The sequence below is a fragment of the Cucurbita moschata genome, unplaced genomic scaffold (genome assembly GCF_002738365.1).
Source record: "Cucurbita moschata cultivar Rifu unplaced genomic scaffold, Cmos_1.0 Cmo_Scf00006, whole genome shotgun sequence".
Classification (NCBI taxonomy): domain Eukaryota; kingdom Viridiplantae; phylum Streptophyta; class Magnoliopsida; order Cucurbitales; family Cucurbitaceae; genus Cucurbita; species Cucurbita moschata.
This window is the reverse complement of record NW_019268522.1, coordinates 415,057-435,995: the sequence shown is the minus strand read 5'-3', so window position 1 is coordinate 435,995 and position 20,939 is coordinate 415,057. Positions and strand designations below refer to the sequence as shown.

Genomic DNA, 20,939 nt, shown 5'->3' with positions numbered 1-20,939 from the left:
AAAAACTTGGCATTTTGTTTTTTTTTTTTTTTTTTTTTTCTAAAAAAAATTCTGTTTTTCTATGGGAACAAAGGAAAGGACTTTGGATTTCACGTTGTTTCATATGCAGAGATAGCAATAAGGTAACATTCCACTGTGCCCATTTTGAATTTCTCTTCCTCCATTGAGACTGACTTATCAATCCTTTTGTCAAGACATATCAACCTCTTTCTCAACTATGAAACAAACCCTTTTTGGCCCTCTTTTGCCTATTTGTTCATACTCATATCTTATTCTTACCCCTATTTGGCTATCCTCTTTCAAATTTACTTTTATTCCTTTAATAAGTTCCGCTGAATTAGGTTAACAATTAGACGAACACGACTCTCCACAATAATATAATATTATCCACTTTGAGCATAGACCTCACACCAATAGAGAGAGTATTCTTTGATTATAAACCCATAATCATTCCCTCGGACCAAGTTTAGGGCATGGCCTCACATTTGAGGATTTACCAATCTATTGGCACGATTAAGTTTAGGGCATGACTCTGGTACCATGTTAGACAAATATGACTCTCTCCATTGGTATAAGGCCTTTGAGGGAAGCCTAAAGCAAAGTCACGAGAGCTTATGCTCAAAGTGGACCATATCATACCATTGTGGAGAGTGGTTATTCCTATAAAAAAAAAACTCGAAAGTGTTTAAATTAAGTCAAAAGATGTGATGTCTTACATTGGTTGGAGAGGAGAACAAACCACTATTTAAGTCAAAGGAAGACAATATCTGCTAGCGGTGGATCTGAGTCGTTACAAATGGTATCAAAGCCTGACACCGGACGATGTATCAGCCTTCTCGCTGTTCCCCGAAGGGGGGTAGACACGAGGCAGTGTGCTAGTAAGGACGCTGGCCCCCAAGGAAGTGGATTTGGGGGTGGCCCCACAACGATTGGAGGAAGGAAAGAGTGCCTGCGAAGACGCTGAGCCCCGAAGGGGGGTGGATTGTGATGTCCCGCATTGGTTGGGGAGGGTTGGGGAGGAGAACAAACTACCATTTATAAGGGTGTGGAAACCTTCTTCTACGCATTTTAAAGCCTCGAGGGGAAGCCCAAAACGGACAACCCAAACAGGACAATATCTACTAGGGGTGAATCCAACTTTTAATCCAAACATAAAAAGAATAATACAATGCTTTGAAAAAGCAGGGCCAAAAGAAAGGCATAGATCTTAGGTTTATAAAAATTTAAAATAAATTAGTCTCTAATAATCGTTGGATATATATTGGAAAATACAATATTTTGTTTAATACATTCAACGATAGAGAAAGATGGACTAATTTTTAAATCCTAAATCCGAGAAAAAAAGAGCTTCTTTAATCTCCCAATAAACTTCAAAAATAATTCTATGATAATGGCGAGAATTAAGCGAAATAAAGCACAGTAAGAGCTCTTCCAATTCTTTCCCACCAAAAATCTCTCTCTCAACCACCATCTCCGCCATAGACGCCTTGAAATCCTTGTATGGATCGGAGGAGTTTTCCACCACCGCAAAAAACCCATCTTTCACTTTCTTCTCTGATTTCCGGCGACTATGCCGGCGGCGGCGGAGTCGCGACACGGAGGAATTGGACGTTAAACTCCGGGAAGAGAATAGAGTCTCTGTTTCATCCTCTGTTTCGTCGTCGCCACCGTACCACCAAGCGCCGCCGAAGTCCTCCGTGGTGGGCGCCGTTGTGGGTCTGGTGGGGTATTTTTTTCTGTTGGTTTTTGTGGAATTCTTGGGTTTGGGTTTGTGGCGAGATAAACAGTCTTTGAGGTGGGAAAGAGGGGGTGAAATGGGAGAGGCGGGAGGGGCGAGAAAGGAATTAGGGGGAAATAGAGGGGGTTTTGATGAAATATTGGGGGGTTTTGATGAAATATTGGTGGGTTTTGAAGGGAGTAAAGGGAGGTTTTGAAGAGGGGTGGAAATGGGAATGGGAATGGGTTGGCTTGTGATGATGATGTCGGAGTTCTTTTTGGAGCGGCATGAGAAGAAGGAGGATTGGAATATGCGTGAGAATCGGAGTTTGAATCTTCTTTCCATTGGAGAGAGATAAAAGGTTTTAGCTTTTGAATTTGTAGGACAAAATGAGAGGGAGATTGAGCTTTTAGCTTTTGAAGAAGAAGGAGAGAGAGAGAGATTTGACCTCTTGATGAAGAAGAAGAAGAAGAAGAAGGTGAGAGAGTTTTGAGAGGCTTTACCTTTAAAAAAAAGAAGAAGATTATAAAGAACCAGAGTATATATATATATATATATATATGTCTATTTAATCCCGGTAGTTATCAGAAACGAAATATTCCTTACAAGGGCGTGAAAATCTCTCCTTAGTAAATGCGTTTTAAAAACATTCCTTATAATATCTGCTACTGGCGGGTTTTGAGTTGTTACAAATGGTATGCCAGTGAGAACGTTGAACCCCAAAAGGGTGGATTGTGAGATCCCATGTGAAGGGGAATAAAGGTTGTTACAAATGGTATCAAAGAGTAAGGGCACTTGACCCACAAGGGGGTGGTTTGTTAGATCTCATGTCAAGGGATGCCAACAAGAATGCTGAGTCTCCAAGGGGTGGATTGCGAGATCCCAGGTCGAGGGGAACGAAGGCTGATACAAATGGTATCAGAGTCAGCGAGGGTGCTCAACCCACAAGGGGGTGGTTTGTAAGATCTCATGTCAGGGGATGCCAGCGAGGATGCTAGCCCCCAAGGGGTGGATTGTGAGATCCCACGTCGAGGGAAACGAAGGCTGTTACAAATGGTATCAAAGTCAGCGAGGGCGCTCAAGCCACAAAGGTGTGGTTTGTAAGATCTCATGTCAGGGAACAAGAACTCTTACAAATGGTATCAGAGTCAGAGATTAAGCAGTGTTCCAGTAAAGACACAAGGCCACCAAGATGGCAGATGTTAGATCCCATATCGATTAGAGAGGGAAATAAAATATTTCTTATAGAGGTGTAGAAACCTATTCCTAATAGATGGATTTTAAAATTGTGTGGTTGACGACAACATGTAACAAGCCAAAGCGAATAATATCTGTTAGCTATGAGTTTGAACTGTTAAAACGAATTTCTCCCACGGTTAAATTGAGCTATCCATAGAGATTATATTTTTTTAGTTTTGGTCTATCTCAGTCTACTTTGTCTATTAATATAAAATTTAGACTTAAATTTTAAAAATTAGGTTGGCATAATATTATATTATTATTTATATAATATTATTATAATGTTATATATATATATATATTAAATAAAATTATATTTAAAAGATGGAAACTATCAATTAAAAATTTATTCGAAAGTAATATTTAATTTGCAAATTTGAGGGAAGCAATAGTAAAGATTGCATGAAGCAAATAAAAAAGAAAACCTAATTTAAAGACAATACTTCTAAATATAATTAAATTTCATTGAATTCATATTTAAGCCATTATTCTAAGTTTAATTTTATGTCACCTTCTTTTTAAAATAAATAAAATTATTATAATATTACAATTTATTTCAGTTTGAACTTTTATTTATTTATAATTATCGAAAATTTTGAATTTGAAAAAAAGCAAAATTATTGTCAAATAATACATTCAAATTTTAATTTATTTCACGAAAATGGCGGCAGCATAAATCAATCATTTATTTCCAATTTAAACAAATTATTGACTTAATTTCAAAGTGACAAAACAATATTATTTTGGTAATTGAATTTTCAAATATATATATATATTTCGAATTTATAATTGTATTATAATGTCTTTAAAAGTAGCAAAAAAGAAGGTTTGAAATTTGAAATTTATAATTATATTATATGAAATTATGGAAAATTATTCTTGCTTTCCTAGGCCTATTTTTCGGTAGCCAGGTACCATAGGGTCTAGGCATTAAATATAAAGAATCTTCTATCTTTTCATCTGCTTTCCCCCCTATTTTATAATAAGATATGGTGACTATGAGTTAAATAGTTACTAATATATATATATATATATTTTATTATATAGTTTTTAAAAAATTAATTAATATTTTATTTCCACATTTTTGTTCTCATAGTGCTCCCTATTTCATGCCTCAACTTTAAGCCTTGTGTTTCTTAAAGGTGGTGGATTTATAATTTCAATTTATAATTTATTAATTTTACATTTAAATTGAAAATGCGACGAAAAAAATATATGAATGAACCGATATTACATTTGAATGAGAGTGATCGTGAAGATAAGATAGTTAAAAAAATATTTAAAATAATCAATATTTATTATTCTTACCAACAATGCACTTTCCTTATAACTCAATCATAGAAACTCCATAACTCAATCATAGAAACTCCAAAATGAAGCGTATTTTACTTGGAGCAATCTACAATTTTTATAAGAAATTGTTAAGATATTATATTTGGAGAATATATTAGTTATGAAATATATCTTAGATATTATATTTTAAATTGATTTATAGTATATTTTATTTTATTCTCAATATTTAATTAGTTTATATTTTACTTATTTGTAGGTATTAGTTGGTAGCTTGTATCTTATTTAAAGGTTATCAATGAGAATATACACCTTCGATCCTAATTCTATTTCTCATTATTAACAGAAACTTGTGAATGAAGATAAAATGTGTTAAAAAGGCTCGTGTTGGTATGTGGGAATAGCTTTCACTTTTATGAGTACTTTAAAACAGTAGGTAACATGATCATGTTGTAAAAGATTTAGATAAATATCGAGCTCATCTATAACAGTCCAAGCTCATCACTAACACATATCGTTTGTTTTGACCTGTTACGTATCACCATCAAGCTCACGGTTTTAAAACATTGCGATAGAGAGTGTCTGACTCTTCTTCAACTAATGATTGACTCTGATACCATTTGTAATAGTTCACAAATATTGCCCGTTTTGGCACGTTACGTATCGCCGTCAATCTCACGGTTTTAAAACACGTCTACTGGGGAGAGATTTTCACACCGTTAGAAAGAATGTTTCGTTCCTCACTCCAATCGACGTAGAATCTCAAAGCAAAATATCACTGAGAAGGGCATGAATCCATGAATCTAAAGCTCACATATTTAGGAATGATATGGGACATAATTCCCAAAATAAATACCAAAAAAGGACAATATTTTGGTAGTGGACCTATTCATTAATTAACTTAAGTGCCCTCTTTATTAGACATTGGATTTGAAATTTAAATTCCGAAGGAGACAAGCAATAAATATTAAATTTTTAAACGGGGAGCAAGGGGTTGTTAGAAAAGACTGTAAATAAGTTAAAACAACTCAATATTAGGAGCTTAATTAAATAATTACAAAATTCATAAAAATTAATGCAATATGAATTAAATTAAAATATTTGAAACTTGGACCTTACAAAACAAAACGGTTTGAATTTAAAATTTGATTAAAGTTTTGGGCAAAAGTGAGATTTTCCACGTTCAATTGGGTCTTTTTTTAGAACAAAAAAATTGATTGGGCTTGATGTGTATTATTCAAAACTTACGACAAATGTGGAAACTAGGTTTTATTTTTTTTTTGTTAGTATATGTAAAGTGGATGATCTATTGACTTTTAGTGTCTTTTTTTTTTTTTTTTTGCAAAAAATAATAATAATAAATTTAAAGATTTTTTTATATAAAAAAAATTTGATAATTGTATTTTTTAAAAAAATAAAAGTAGTTTTATATTTTTAATAACTACCTCAAGTTTGGCTTGGTTTTGTACCGATACCAACACTAATCCTTACAACATGTTTTGTTGTCACTTAAATATATCAAGCTTAACTTTAGAGTTTCTATGATTGAGCCACTTAGGAAGAATGCACATTTTATTGGTATAGACAGAACATTTTCTTAATCATCCTATTTTCATGATTGGCTTGGTTTTGTATAGCATCTCTTTTGACAATTATTTAATTTTTTATGTACAGCCCAAACCCATCGCTAACAGATATTTTTCGTTTTGGCCCGTTATGTATCATCGTCAACCTCACAATTTTAAAACGCGTTTTTTAGGAAGAGATTTTCACACCGTTACAAGAAATGTTTTATTCTTCTTTTCAACCAGAAATGTTTTAGCTGTGATGTTCCACGTTGGTTGGTGAGGAGAACAAACCACCCTTTATAAGGATGTGGAAACCTTCCCCTAGCCGATGCGTTTTAAAGCTTTGAGGGGAAGCCTGAAAGGGAGAGCCGAAAGAGAACAATATCTGCTAGCGGTGAATGAATGTGGTATAAGTTCATTCATGTCCTGCTCTCACATATTTTATATAAATGTTTCATTCTCCTTTACAACATAGTACAGATCTCACATTTTAATGTTTTTTTAAAATTAATTTTTGTTGTTGTTTTTTTTTTTTTTGTCAGTCATATTGTGATATAATTTTTAAAAAGTTATGAAATGGCGGTTTTACCTTTCAACCAATGACTGTAACTCAAACACAGTGAAGCAATAAAAACCTGCAAGATTTGAAGCTTTTGAATGAAAGAAAAGCCATTGGAATTGGGAAATGAGAAGACAAAGATTTGAAATCTCAAAGCAAAAGCAAAAGCAAAAGCAAAAGCAAAATGGTTTTGCATTTGAAATGTAAAAGAAAGGCATCTTTTTAGAGTTAGAAGGTTCCAAAAGCAAAGAAACGGACCATTGAAGAACAGAAAAGGAGAGCTGCAATTCTTTTGCACGTTCACTGCCGCCACCAATCGTCAACGCTCAGTTTATTGCTCCTTTCTATTTTTCAAATCGCCTAATAAACGACACCTACAAAAACAACCAAACCCATTTATTCACTTTTCCTTTTCGCCGATGTGTCGGTTTTCATTCCGCCTATTCAAATCCTGTTGCCCTCCCTTTCCTTTTCACTTCCTTTTTAAAAAAATATTATTCTATTTTAATTAAATAATCTCCACAACATTTCTTAAAAGACGTGGAACCTCTCTTCTAACATACGCGTTTTAAAACTGTGAAGTTGACGACGATACATAATGAGCCAAAGTAGACAATATCAGAGCAGGACGTTGGGCGGTGTGCCAGCTGGACTGAGAGATTCGACATTATTTGGAATTATTTGGAGAGGGGAACGAAACATTTATAAACCTCTCCCTAACAGATGCATTTTAAAATCATGAGGCTGACTAATGGGCTAAAACAAACCATGTCTATACTTAGGCTCTAACAGATAATAAGATCGAATCGTAGACGTATGGTAACAATGAAAATAACGCCTTGCTTGAATTCTACATTTGTTTTATGTTTTGTTACATAAATGAAAGGGCCACGACACAAGCTCAATAGCCCATATGGGTTTAGTTTCCAAAGACTCCTGATCTTTCGAGCCCAGGCCCAAGCCCAATAGAATAAACGAAAGGGCCGCGCAACACAGAAGCCCAATAGCCCATATTGGTTTAGTTTCCAAATACTCAAGAACTTTCGAGCCCAGGCCCAGCCCAACTAATGAACAAGCCATACTTATCGAGCCCAATACCATATAGTGGCCACCGACCGAACCGGTCCAAGCAAAAAGCTGAAATCAAAACGACGTCGCCTTTTCTTTTTGTAATTTAACGATTTTTAAATCTACCGATCATCAATACTGGTTCTATGAAGTTGCATATCCCTTGAAACGACGTCGCTTCCTCAAACTGCGCAGCGATTGGCGCTCTCGCTGTCACGCGGAATTGCACATCCGAAACTCCAGTCTGTACACCAATGATCTCGTCATTGCTATTTAAACCGTTTCAGACGCTCGCGAAAATTTCACTTTCGACTCCCTCACAATCATGAAGAATAGAATCCGTTTCGCTCTCTAGCAAAAGGAATACGATTCGTTTTTATCGAGTTTTTGTAATCCAGTGATGAACAAAAACGAACTGGAGAAAGGCACATGATGCTCCGAGAAGAGGAAGAACATGACGCTTAGCCTTCCATCTGCATTCACATCAGAAAATGTTCGTCATCGATCTCATTTCTCTCTCTGTTTCGCTCTTTCGTTCTATTTCTGTTACTGTTTTTGTTTGTTTGTTTAATTTTCCATTTAAAATCTCAGACGATTAGCGCGTGGATCGATTCGGAGGAGGATGATCGGAATCGGAGGAATGCGGCATCTCTGGCGTGCCATCGCCAGGTTCGAAAGCGATTCTGGAAGATAAGGTACGAGTTTCTTGTTCGCCATTTGCATTACTAGTTCCTACATCATGATTGTCTGGTTGTTGAGGAAGTGAATGAATGTTGGAGTCAGTTCAATACCTAAAGCGGACTAAATATCAAAATAGGTAGAAATTTATGTGCGGGAAAATTACTCGCGTTTCGGTTTCTTCCAAAGTAAACTGCCGCTCTTGCCAAGAACATTTAGCAACATTTGAACTTCAAATTAAGTGAAATTATCTAGGATGTGAATTTTACGAAATGGTCGAGTAGAGCCTTAGCACATAACTAAAAAGATAGAAACACTACAAATTTAACTAATTATTTATTTCAAATCTTTTAGAACAAAGAGTGAAGAAATTTTTTCAAAAATCTAATTTCTCATCAACACACGAACAAAAAGCGGGGTAAGATATTAAGTTACTTTTAAGCCCAATAATTAAATTTGTATTCGGGGAAGAGAAGTAGAAAACAGTTGGTTTTGGGCCTCTTGTAGGCCCAATAGGCATGTGGCCCAAATCTTAAAACCAAAAAAAAAAGAGCAGCACCCTTTATTTTCAGGGTTTCACATATGGTCGCCTTTTTTAAATAGTCAATTAATCAAATCAAGAAGTTTTTATTATTATTATTATTATTATTTTTACCAATCTTTCAACATATTCCTTTGCGAATTTAAATCTTTAATATAGTTTTGATTCTGTTTATTGATTGGATTAATTCATTTGATTAGTATTGATTGGATTGATTGGATTGATTGAATTTTAATCTTTAAATCTTTAATAAACCCTTTATGTTTATTGATTTTTTTTACCTGTAATCTATGCAATCTTCCATTGATTTTTCCTGCTAGAGGTATAAACTCTTTCAGATATTCGTTTTAAAGAACATTATATTATATAAATAACTAAAGACAAAAGTTTTAACCTAAAACACTTGCAAAAACAAAAAAACTAAAATAGAAAAACTAATTTCTAATTACTTAATTTACCTAAACTTTGATTAAATAATTAGTCTAAAACACATATTTTGCTCTAAAAAAATATGTATACTAATTATGTCAAGAAATAAAAGTTATTTTAATTAGGTTACAATTAAACTGTTAACTCTCTTTTAAATAATATTTAAATTGCAGCTTTAGTACACAAATTTTCAAGTTTGTATTTATTATTATTTTATCTAAGAACTATTTTGTATCCATTCTTAAATTTTTATTTGTTTTTAGTTTATCTATTAAATTATTTTTTTTAATTATTTAAGATTTTTTTTAAAGAATTCACTCCTCTACTATTTCTAAAATGGAAAGTTTAGAATCAATTCCATTAAAATTCACTTTTATATATGGTATATTAGTTAAATTTTATAATTTTCAAATATGTCATAACGATACATAATATAACTTTTTTTTTTTTTTTATATGTTATCCCTTTTAATATTTTAGTCATAATTAAATTGAAATTTTATTACATAATAAACCTTCTTTAAATAGTTAAGCCTGTTCTGGAGTGTTAAAATGTCCCAAGTTTATCTCTTCCAAAATTTATCTCATTAAAAAATTATCAAAAAAAAAATAGAAATTTGAATTTGTTTGAATTTATACTTCTTAGGTAGAAACCAAATAAATAAAAACTATAAAATTTATATTTTAGAATGATGGGGTGAAAGCTTACATAATAAATTAGGGGGTTTTTTTGGCTCCGTAAAAAGCGTAAGAAATTGGTTCCAAGTTCCAAATGTCACAGCCAAGGGCCGGTAACCACGCCCTAGATTGAGGTTTCAAATTTATTCTCCAAGCTAAACGTGTCACTTTCCACCGACATTAGGATTTGACTATAGAATTGGAGTGCACGTCTAGTTCCACCCAAGAATCGGGCGATTCTTTCCACTTAACTTTAATGGGTAAAGAAGTTATTAAAACTCAACCGCTTGAATTCGTTTAATGTACTAATTTAAACTATTAACTATGAAAATTTGAAATAGAAATATTAGCATATATTGCATGCCAATATAATGTGATTATTTCTTTTCTTGACTTGTATTTCGTTACGAGTGAAATTTCCTAATATTATTTTTTTTATGCTCTAATATTAGAAAATAGATTTAAATAGTGTCCGATGAACAACTCTCCACAATGGTATTATATTGTCCATTTTGAGCATAGGTTCTCACCATAATGGTATAATAGTGTCAACTTTGAACATAAGTTTTCATGTCTTTGCTTTAGGCTTTCCTAAAAGGCCTCATACCAAGAGAGAGTATTTTTTTATTATAAATCTTCTTTGAGTAAACCAATAGAGAGAGCATTCTTTGATTATAAATTCATGAATATTCCCCAAAAGGTCTCGTACCAATAGAGAGAGAGTATTCTTTGATTATAAATTTATGATTATTTCTGAATTAGCGGATGTGAGACTCTCATCATCGAACGGATAGATTTTTTTTTTTTTTTTTGAAAAAAATGATATGAAAAGGATTAAAATTAACTTGCATCTCTACTTTACATTTATACTTTTATCCTAATTCGTTAATTTAGAATTAGAAGAAGTAAACAATTTGGAGGGAATATTTATGTTTGCTTCTTTTCTTTAGAAGTGGAATTCAATTCTTATATACCTTTTGTCTAAAATCTTAAGTTTTCATATTTCTTTTGAAAGATCTTTTATTTTGAAAATGGAAAAAAAACCAATTGAACATTGGATAGCAAGACAATGCTTTTTACTTTTTAGCAACTTGAAGGAACATTTGTAATTGGCCATTCTTTATTATAAAGAAAAATGAAATATTTTATTTGTGGATAGGTAAGAATGAAAAAAAAAAAAAAAAAAAACACATGTTAAAATCAAATTATTTTTATTTTATTTCAATTATTTGATATGAAATTATTTATAAAATTAAAGAATATATTCTTGAAAATATTAGGTTTTCTTATTGATTTGATTTGAAATGTAAAATCATATTAGTTGTGTTGCATGAAAATGATAGTTTTTTTAAATTAAAAAATAGAAACAATTAAAAATTGTTTGTTTTTTTTTTTAATTATTGAACAATTTCCCATTTTCAAACATTATTAAAAAGGGATTTTGAGTTGGACTAAAAAACTTTATGGTCTTCATAACTTCAAAAAATTCTCAACCCTCTTAACCTCTAAAGTCTATTTGACTTTTTACAAAAAAGAAAAAAAAACCAAATCCAAATGTGGCAAGTTGATTTTTAACTTACCTAATTTTTTTAATTGTTATATCATTAAACTTTAGCAATTTATTCTTTTTATTAAAAAATTGAATAAAAATATATTTACGTTGAAATCTTATATCTTAGAGACTGTGAGTGGTTTGGAAATAGTTAAAAGACTATTTTTATTATATAAAAAAGTTACTAAAAAATATATTTTTTTTATCTTTTAAATTTTGAATAATTAATTAAAAACATGTTTTTAGAAGTATTTAATAATGCTAAGTTCTCCTCGGCATTTTGCCATTAAAATTTATATTTGAATCTTTGTAATGTTAGTTTTTAAATTAATAATATTAGTACCTCTTCTTACCCTTCTAAAAAATCTAAAATAAATATCAGCTATTTTTTTAAAGTTTCTATTTTCTATTTTATTTTTTCGCCAATAGGGTATAAGAATGTATGAAAATTGATACTTTTTTTTTTATTACACATAAAAAAAAAAAAAAATCAGATCGGAAAATAAATAGGATATCCCCTTCCATATACAAAGGAAAACTTTTCTTTAGAGAATTTCACACCCCAAGTAATGATTCTCTCCACTTCCATTCCCAAAACTAGAAAATGGGTAGGGACTTCCCCACTTTGTTTCCCTTTTCCAATTTCCCCCCCTTTTTCAGGTTCACCCTAAAATTAGTCTCTATTATTTTAAAAATTAGAATTTGCTAACGAATAATTTATACTAAAATAATAATGTCTCTATTTTATATCGTTTATTTAAAACAACTTTATTATTATTTCATTATTGAAAATTAAATGTTCTTAACTTCAAATCTAAGCTTTGGATTCTAATCTTTTTTCTTCCCCTTTTCAAGTCTTCCAATGTGCTCCCCTTATGCTTTCTCTTTCATGTTCCTATGTCTTCTCTATCTTTTCCCATAATTTCCTTTTATTTTTAATTATTTATTCAAAACTATAGTCGAAGTCGTTAGATGATGAAAGTCCCACATCGCTAATTTAGGGAATGGTCATGGGTTTATAATAAAATAATACACTTTTCATTGGTATGAGGTCTTTTGAAGAAACTCAAAGCAAAGCCATGAGAGCTTAGGCTCAAAGTGGACAATATCAAACCATTGTGGAAAGTCGTGTTCGTCTAACATGGTACCAAAGCCATGCCCTAAACTTAGTTGTACCAATAGATTGGTAAATTCTCAAATGTCGAACAAAGGACTCCAAAAGAAAAGGAGCCAAGCCTCCTCGAAGGCATAGTAAAAAATGACTAAGACTCCAAAGGAGTCGAGCCTCGATTAAGGGAAGACGTACTTTGTTTGAGGGAAGGTGTTGGAGGATGAAAGTCCCACATCACTAATTTAGGGAATGGTCATGAGTTTATAATCGAATAATACACTCTTCATTGGTATGAGACCTTTTGGGGAAGCCCAAAGCAAAAGCACGAGAGTTTATGCTCAAAATGGACAATATCATACAATTGTGAAAAGTTGTGTTCGTCTACAGAGGTAATAGATCATAATTTTAGTCTTTATTCATGTTTTTTTTCATTTAATTTATAAATTATTTTTTTAGATACATAAGGTTATAATTCAAACGAAATTTCATACTTTTAACTTATTAAATTAAGTTCTTAACTGACAATTTAAAAATTAAAATAATTGAAAGTCGGTTAGATATTCATGATTCAATATAATTTTGATTATCTCAGGAAATCATATATAATTCTTTATTTTTTTCATTTTCATCTCGTGAAATTTTATTAAAATTTTGACTTCAATATTCCTTGATTATCATACTCTTGTTTGTTTCGTTACTAATTGAAATCGATAATAATTTGGTTCTAAATATACTTATATTGTCAAATTTTAAAGGAAAAGATTGTCCACGTCTTATTGTTTTGTTTTGGCGTACAGCTGGTTTGGCTTTTACTTTGAGTAACAGCCACACACCTCAATCCGTTTTAATTACTAAAATTTTTATTAAAATATATATATATATATATATATATATTAAGTGGGTCACCTAATCTTTGACTTCATCTTTAAACCCATTTTTTAATTAATAAAATAATTTTATTCCTCACAATTTTTTATTGGGGGCGATAGTAACATGGTAATACTCTATGTTAATTCCTGCTTTAATTGATCGAAAAAAAGCATTATTTAGTAGAAAATGAGAACCCAAAATAATTGGAATTATTCAATTATTCAACTATATAGTATATATTCCAGCTTAGAAAGCAAGCTCTCTTTTCTACAACAAAAAGAAGATAAATAAAATTAAATAATAGATTAAAAGCACAATCTTTTTTATTTACTTATCAAATCAGTCACTTACTTCACTTTATCTCATATGGATTCTATTTGCATGATCAAAGTCACTATGAGTGGCGGATGAGCTGGAATCTTCTTGGTTCTTGGCCATTTTAATTTTTTATTGTTTTTTTTTTGTCTATTAAATTTGAGATTTTTTTTTTTTTTTGGTTTAATAGGGTATTCATATATTCAAATTTTATTTTAAATTAATTGATCTATTAAATTTTAAATTCAGTCAAACTTTAATTTTTTAATTTTTTGTTCGGCATGTTTGAAAATTATAAAAATATAGAATTATGGAATGATCGAATACAAAATTAAAAATTTAACTTATTAAATATAAAATTTAAAAGATAAGGGAATGAAATATTAGAAATTTAAGGACGGACAAAAAATGTCAACCAAAAAATGCACTTAAAACAAAGCACTTGCGGATTAAAATGAGTGGTTTTGCCTTTATTGGAAAATGGTTTTAAATTATAATCAAATTAATAATTAAATATACCACCATGCATGCCCTTATATTATTCATTTATTATAGTCAAATGTTTGTATTTTGAATTGGACTTTTTCTAAAACAAGTAAATTTGTGTTTATTTATTATATATATATATATATATATATATATATATATATATATTTAAAATTAATTACAAATTTATTTACAAAATTTTGGAATTTGTGTTTATTTATTATTGAAACTTTCAAAATTAAAAATTAAAATTTTTTGTTTTTAAATATAATTTACAAATCAAACAAAAATTTAATATTTATTATAAAAAATATATATTTTAAAAATAAATTACAAATTTATTTACAAAATTTTGGACTTTGTGTTTATTTATTATTCGAACTTTCAAAATTAAAAACTAACATTTTTTGTTTTTAAATATAATTTATGATTAGACATAAAATTTAATATTTATTTTAAATATATATTTTTTAAAATTAATTACAAATTTATTTACAAAATTTTGGAATTTGTGTTTATTTATTATTCAAACTTTCAAAATTAAAAACTAAAATTTTTGTTTTCAAATATAATTTATGAATCAAACACATAAAATTTAATATTTATTATAAAATATATATTTTTTAAAATTAATGAAAATTTTATTTACAAAATTTTGGAATTTGTGTTTATTTATTATTGAAATTTTCACAATTAAAAATTAAAATTTTTTGTTTTTAAATATAATTTGTGAATCAAACACAAAATTTCATTAAACATAAAATTTAATTTAATTTTATATCGGATCGATTTTTTTTTTTAAATATAATTTTTGAAAACTTAATGTAAACATAGAGCATTGTAGTTTCTTGTGCAATCATGTTTAGGCGTTGTTTGGTGGGACAAACAATATCCAAACTTTTTGGTAGAGGAGGAGTTGGGATATTGAGAGGTATGGTTTGGATGAATTTGACTGTCCAAACGCAGCCTTGTGGGATTGGTCGATGTGAATTTAGTAGGATTTTGAAAAAAAAATCAAAATATTTAGTGATTAATCAACTATAGATGTCCTAGACTTCATTGCCCGTCACAACCTACTGTCACTCATGGGACTTATAGTAGAGATACACTCTCAGCTGCCGAACATAGTTAACTTCAAGAGTCCACGTAAAGCTTATTTGTAATGATTTTTAAATTAATGAGAATTTTGAATTGGATGATGCCCGTTAAATTCTTTAACTGGACGATGAAGAAATTTCTACTTTAAAAAGCATTTACGAGAATTAATACTTTTGTTTCATTATAGAGTTCTATTTTTCTCGAAATTACCCATATGACTTGGTTTGAGAAAATTTGAAAATTCAAAAAAAAAAAAAAAATAATAATAAATAAATATATATATATATATATATATATATATTTGTTTTTAAGGTAATAAAAATGGAGATGATGGTATAGAATACTCACAATGTGGTGTCGGATGTACAAAAGATCACATGGTTGACAGCCTTATGAAACTAAGACGGCTATGGACCCCACTCGAGACTATGATAAGTTTGGTGGGAGACTTTCCACCAAATCACTACCCACCAAAATCTGTACCCTACAACCAAAATTAGCAAAAATATTATTCGCCCAATCAAACAATTTCTTTTAAAAAAAGAAAAAAAAAAAAAAAACAGAGAAAACTGTATTATGAGTCCTAATTGACCAAAGGTAAAATTCATGTCCATATGATCTATAATTTACAAAAATAATTTGTAATTTTTAAAAATAAAAATCTATTAAGTTGTTTTTTAGATTTTTTTCTATTTTAGTTTTACAACAAAGAAATAACTTATTTTATGTATTAATATATGGTCGTTATCTTGCCCGATAAATAAAATTAAACTATTATTTAATATATTCTCAAATAGTTATACGCTACAATTAAAATTTTAAATTTTACTTAGACCATGGGCTAAATCTAGCAGGCACAACTTGGGTATGTTGACTTAGCAAGATTTTTCTATTTTTTTTTTTAATTTTAATTTTATGTCTTGTTTATTATTGAAAATTATTTATTTATTTAAATAGAAAACGGACATGATTAAAAATGATATTTTATGGATCGATATTAATAAATTGACGTTTTAAAATTAAATGGATAAATTGTTCAAATTCCAAGAAATGAAAAAAAAAATAATAATAATAATTCAGAAGAAGATAACGGAGGCGAGTGTGTAGAATGGAAGGAAAATTTCGCGGGACAGCCGTGTAGGCCCCACTTAGCAGGCCCGTTGTCCGAGCTGGACAGCTCACCTACGACGATTCTTTCACTCCATGTGACTCTCTCAAAAAATATTTTTAAATAAAATATTATATATATATATATATATATATTTAAAAGGTATAATAAAATGGATACTTGGTTAATTTATTATTTTATTTTTTCATCGTATATATTTGATCCGACCTAATCTCCTTAGAAACCGTCTTGGTTACAGCTATATATTAAAAATATTGTTTATCGGAACATAATTTAGAGGATAAAATTCTAATTATCATTCTTATGTCGATAGTTTTGTCTCGATCTGATTTAATTTTTATTTCAAGAGATTTTACTAATAGATAATTAACCAATTTTATGGGATATTTAAATTTATAATTTTGAAGTAAATATTGGTGAAGCTAAGTTGACTTTTTGGTCACCAATTGCAAAAATTAAATTAAAATTAATGAAATTACAAGAAGGTAAATCAAACAACTAAGTACAAATTAAAGAATAAGGTATGGAGGGTAAAATGGTAATTTTAAGTATAAATTAAATTCCTTCAAACGGCCGAAATCGCGTATATGAGAAAGAAAAAAAAAAGAGGAAGAAAAAGCACGCCTCGTTGGCCGCGTCTGCGTCAGCTGGTTCTCTAAGACCATTATTCTCTGTCTATGTAGAGAGAGAAAGTGGGGAGAATTTTGATTTATCAACAATCTCAAATGAATTTGATTTTAATTTTGAACTCATCAACATAATCCATTTTGTAGTTTTTCGTTTTTGATTTTTCTTTTTTTGTAAGAGTTTTTGATTTCGGATTTTTGATCACTGGTTTTTTCCCCTTCTTCCGATGTCAACCCCTACTCCGGCGCCGACGTCTCCGCCGGTTACCAATACTACATCTCCGCCGCCGGTTACTCCCAGTGCGCCGCCGCCATCGACACCTTCGCAGCCGCCACCGGCCGCTACACCTCCACCAACTACCACTCCGCCTGCCGCTGCAACGCCGCCCGCTCCTTCTCAGCCTCCGCCGACATCCGCCCCACCTCCGGCCACTCCCTCTTCACCACCACCGGTTACTCCCCAGCCCACCCCGCCCACTGGCTCTCCCTCGAGGCCATCTCCCTCTCCTCCGCCATCTACTCCCTCAACTTCTCCACCTCCTCCGTCTCCTCCGGGCGGCCACAGTCCGCCTCCTCCGACTTCTCATACGCCGTCCACTCCGTCAAGAAGTCCTCCGCCTCCATCAAGACCGTCATCATCGCCGCCTTCCTCCTCCTCCTCGCCTAATATTTCAACTGGACTTGTCGTCGGAATCGCAATTGGTGGAGTCGTAATTGTTCTTTTGCTAAGTATAATGTGTCTTTGTTGCACGAAGAAGAGGAGAAGACGACGTGATGAAGAAGGATTCTATCCACACCCTCCGTCAGGACCAAAAGGTAAAACGATCACCGGAAATTTAGCGGCACTCCAAATTTTTAGGGTTTACTGAATTCTTGCTGTTCTTCATTTGAATCGATCAAATTTTAATCTCCTTTAATCGATTGAAGTATTGCTCTCATGATTCTTATTCGCCTGATTGTATGATTCATGTCTGCCATGGCAACACTTCAGATCATCAATTTGCTTATTTCCGCCATTTTAGATGACCTTATTTGCTTCTGCTATTTTGTTGTTCACAGTGGACCCTTATGGTGGCCAGCAGCAATGGCAGCACAATGCTCCTCCGCCACCCGATCCATTAATCGGGATGGCGCCTAAGCCATCTCCTCCTCCTGCCGTTGCATCCCGACCCCTGCACTCGCCGACCGGGAGTCGGCCCCCGCCTCCACAGCTTTATATGAGTAGCAGTGGAGGTTCAGGCTCTATGTATTCTGGCTCTGAAAATCCACTCCCTCCGCCCCCGCCACCTCCTATGGCCTTTGGTTTCTCAAAAAGTACTTTCACTTATGAGGAATTGTCAATGGCGACCGATGGATTTTCAGATGCGAATCTCCTCGGACAAGGCGGATTCGGATATGTTCATAGAGGAGTTCTTCCTAATGGCAAGGAAGTTGCAGTCAAGCAGCTGAAAGTCGGGAGCGGGCAAGGCGAACGAGAATTTCAGGCCGAAGTCGATATTATCAGCCGAGTTCATCATAAACATCTTGTTTCTTTGGTTGGATATTGCATAACTGGGTCTCAAAGATTGCTTGTTTATGAGTTTGTTCCAAACAACACTTTGGAGTTTCATTTACATGGTAAAGCTAAATCATTGTAATATGCAATCTTATATAAGAACTTAGCTCTGCTAAAGGTTTACACATTCATAGTTTTGATCGATATCTTCATCGTTGCAGGTAAAGGGCGACCGACCATGGATTGGCAGACGAGACTTAGAATCGCTTTAGGATCGGCAAAGGGATTAGCTTATCTTCATGAGGATTGTAAGTGTTTTTTATGGTAACTTTATAGAATTATGGATATGGATATTGTTGGTTAAGGTATTCGGTTTCGACTCTTTTGTTTAATAGGTCACCCGAAAATCATTCATCGCGATATTAAAGCTGCTAATATTCTGTTGGATTTCAAGTTTGAAGCAATGGTATTGAAGTTTAGTTTCATTAATTGAGCTTTAGTTTTCTTATTGTTGTTCTGGCTGAGAGCTGAATCTGCATTTGTGATCATTTTCCTTAACGATACGTTTGTGCCGGGCCGATATCGAATGTAGCTAAGCTAAACTCCAATGGAGTCGTTTTAAAATCTTGGAAAAATTAAGGATCTGTTATGTTCTTCTCGTTCGGATGCTAAGGCAACTCTGTTTGTTTAACTAGGTTGCTGATTTTGGACTTGCAAAGTTTTCTTCTGATGTTAATACCCACGTGTCGACTCGAGTGATGGGTACTTTCGGGTATGACGTTTCTCGACTCCTATTTTTTTCAAATGCTGTTCGAGGAAGATTGCCATTTACTGCTTATTGTGTTTCTAGAATGAATTTAGAGTCATAGCGAGTGTGAGATCCCACGTCGGTTGGAGAGGGGAACGAAGCATTCTTATAAGGGTGTGGAAACCTCTCTCTAGCAGACCGATTTTAATAACCTTGAGGGAAAGCCCAAAGACGACAATATTTGCTAGCGGTGTGCTTGAGCTGTTACAAATGGTGTTAGAGCCATTCACCGGACAGTGTGCCAACGAGGACGCTGGGTTCCCAAGGGGGGTGGATTGTGAGATCCCACATCGGTTGGAGAGGGGAACGAAGCATTTCTTATAAGGATGTGGAAACCTCTACCTAGCAGACGCGTTTTAAAAACCTTGAGGGGAAGTCCAGAAGAGAAAGCCCAAAAAGGACAATATCTCGAGCACGAGCAGTGTTTCGAAATGCAATAGATATCATGTCTGATCCCGAAGAACTACTTGATTCTCAGCTGCATCATATTGTCGTAATCTTCACCTATGCGATGTCGATGAGATCTTGCGTCCTAGATTTTGGTGGAATGAATCTTTAGTTAAGGTTGCATAACTAATGTCGAATCTTTGGTCGTTTTTTTCTTCTCAATCTTTCCCATCACACGCTCAGCTATCTTGCACCGGAGTATGCCTCGAGTGGCAAACTTACTGAGAAGTCGGATGTTTTCTCCTTTGGGGTTATGCTTTTGGAGTTGATCACTGGTCGTCGACCGGTCGATACGAGTAATACTTTCATGGAAGATAGTCTTGTAGACTGGGTAAGTTCTCATATCGTTTACGAACTTCGCATTAACAGTGTTAGCTTCTGTGTTTTGTTTTGAATTCAGTTGCATATCATAAACATCACAAATGATCAAATCTGTTCGATCCGTTACAGGCCAGGCCGTTACTGAACCGAGCTCTAGAAGATGGAAACTTCGATGCTTTGATCGATCCGAGTATTCAGAACAACTACAACCACACTGAGATGGCTCGTATGATCGAATGTGCTGCTGCTTGCGTGCGACATTCTGCAAGGCGTCGACCTCGAATGAGCCAGGTAAATGAGTTAAAATCCCTCCAATATTGCACTCAATGTGGGTACACTGAGCCCTCTACAACCATGAACCGAGCAGGTAGTACGAACGCTCGAAGGAGACGCATCACTATCGGATCTCAACGAAGGAATCAAACCCGGGCAGAGCTCGATGTATAGTTCTCATGGAAGCTCAGACTATGACACCCATCAGTACAACGAGGACTTGAGGAAGTTCAGGAAGATGGCACTGGGAAGCTCGGAGTATGGAGCGAGTAGCGAGTACAGCCGACCGACGAGCGAGTACGGGCTGTATCCGTCGGGGACGAGCAGCGAAGGGCAAACGACTAGAGAAATGGAGATGAGAACAGTGAAGAAAGAGAGTGGAGGCTTCAGTGGAAACAATTGAAACACAAAGCTTTGCCTTTCTTTTTCTGTGTAAAGAAACAAACCCAGGCTGTTATTTTGGCTTTGATTGATACAAAAAATAGCTATATTTTCACATTGATTTAACCCCATTTTTTTCCCTTTATTTCTTTTTCTTTTTCTTTTTCTTTTCTTTTTTTCTTTTTGGCTATCATGTTTTCACATTGTATTTATAATTATTATGGCAACTTCATTATTCTTTTTATTCTTTTTTTTTTTTTT

At 32.8% G+C, this 20,939-nt stretch overlaps 2 protein-coding genes and 1 long non-coding RNA gene across 3 annotated transcripts; 2 read left to right on the top strand and 1 right to left on the bottom strand.

Annotated features, from left to right (window-relative positions):
* Positions 1-1,246: 1,246 nt before the first annotated feature.
* LOC111444408 (transcription repressor OFP8-like) lies at positions 1,247-2,203 on the bottom strand. The gene is made up of 2 exons (XM_023082504.1): positions 2,181-2,203; positions 1,247-2,145 (listed from the first exon to the last, which is right to left on the bottom strand). Exon 2 carries the CDS (start codon positions 2,060-2,062, stop codon positions 1,313-1,315), a length of 750 nt encoding a protein of 249 aa, XP_022938272.1. The 5' UTR covers positions 2,063-2,145; positions 2,181-2,203; the 3' UTR covers positions 1,247-1,312.
* Positions 2,204-7,742: 5,539 nt separating this feature from the next.
* LOC111444410 lies at positions 7,743-8,658 on the top strand. Its single transcript, XR_002710696.1, has 2 exons — positions 7,743-7,934; positions 8,033-8,658. It is a non-coding gene; the product is annotated as an uncharacterized LOC111444410 (long non-coding RNA).
* An 8,282-nt stretch (positions 8,659-16,940) lies between these two features.
* On the top strand, positions 16,941-20,804 carry LOC111444403 (proline-rich receptor-like protein kinase PERK1). The gene is made up of 8 exons (XM_023082496.1): positions 16,941-17,769; positions 18,013-18,570; positions 18,670-18,756; positions 18,844-18,914; positions 19,144-19,220; positions 19,887-20,034; positions 20,154-20,315; positions 20,392-20,804. The coding sequence occupies exons 1-8, from the start codon at positions 17,181-17,183 to the stop codon at positions 20,698-20,700; spliced, it is 2,001 nt and encodes a 666-aa protein (XP_022938264.1). The 5' UTR covers positions 16,941-17,180; the 3' UTR covers positions 20,701-20,804.
* The last annotated feature ends 135 nt before the right edge of the window (positions 20,805-20,939 follow it).

What these genes read in the sequence shown, in the direction of transcription:
- LOC111444403 (XM_023082496.1), top strand. Translation starts at nt 17,181, where the DNA reads ATGTCAACCCCTACTCCGGCGCCGACGTCTCCGCCGGTTACCAATACT. An exon ending in AGCTTATCTTCATGAGGATT is followed by an intron (nt 18,757 to 18,843) that starts GTAAGTGTTTTT and finishes TTTGTTTAATAG; the next exon opens with GTCACCCGAAAATCATTCAT. An exon ending in GTCGACCTCGAATGAGCCAG is followed by an intron (nt 20,316 to 20,391) that starts GTAAATGAGTTA and finishes TGAACCGAGCAG; the next exon opens with GTAGTACGAACGCTCGAAGG.
- LOC111444408 (XM_023082504.1), bottom strand. Translation starts at nt 2,062, where the DNA reads ATGGAAAGAAGATTCAAACTCCGATTCTCACGCATATTCCAATCCTCC.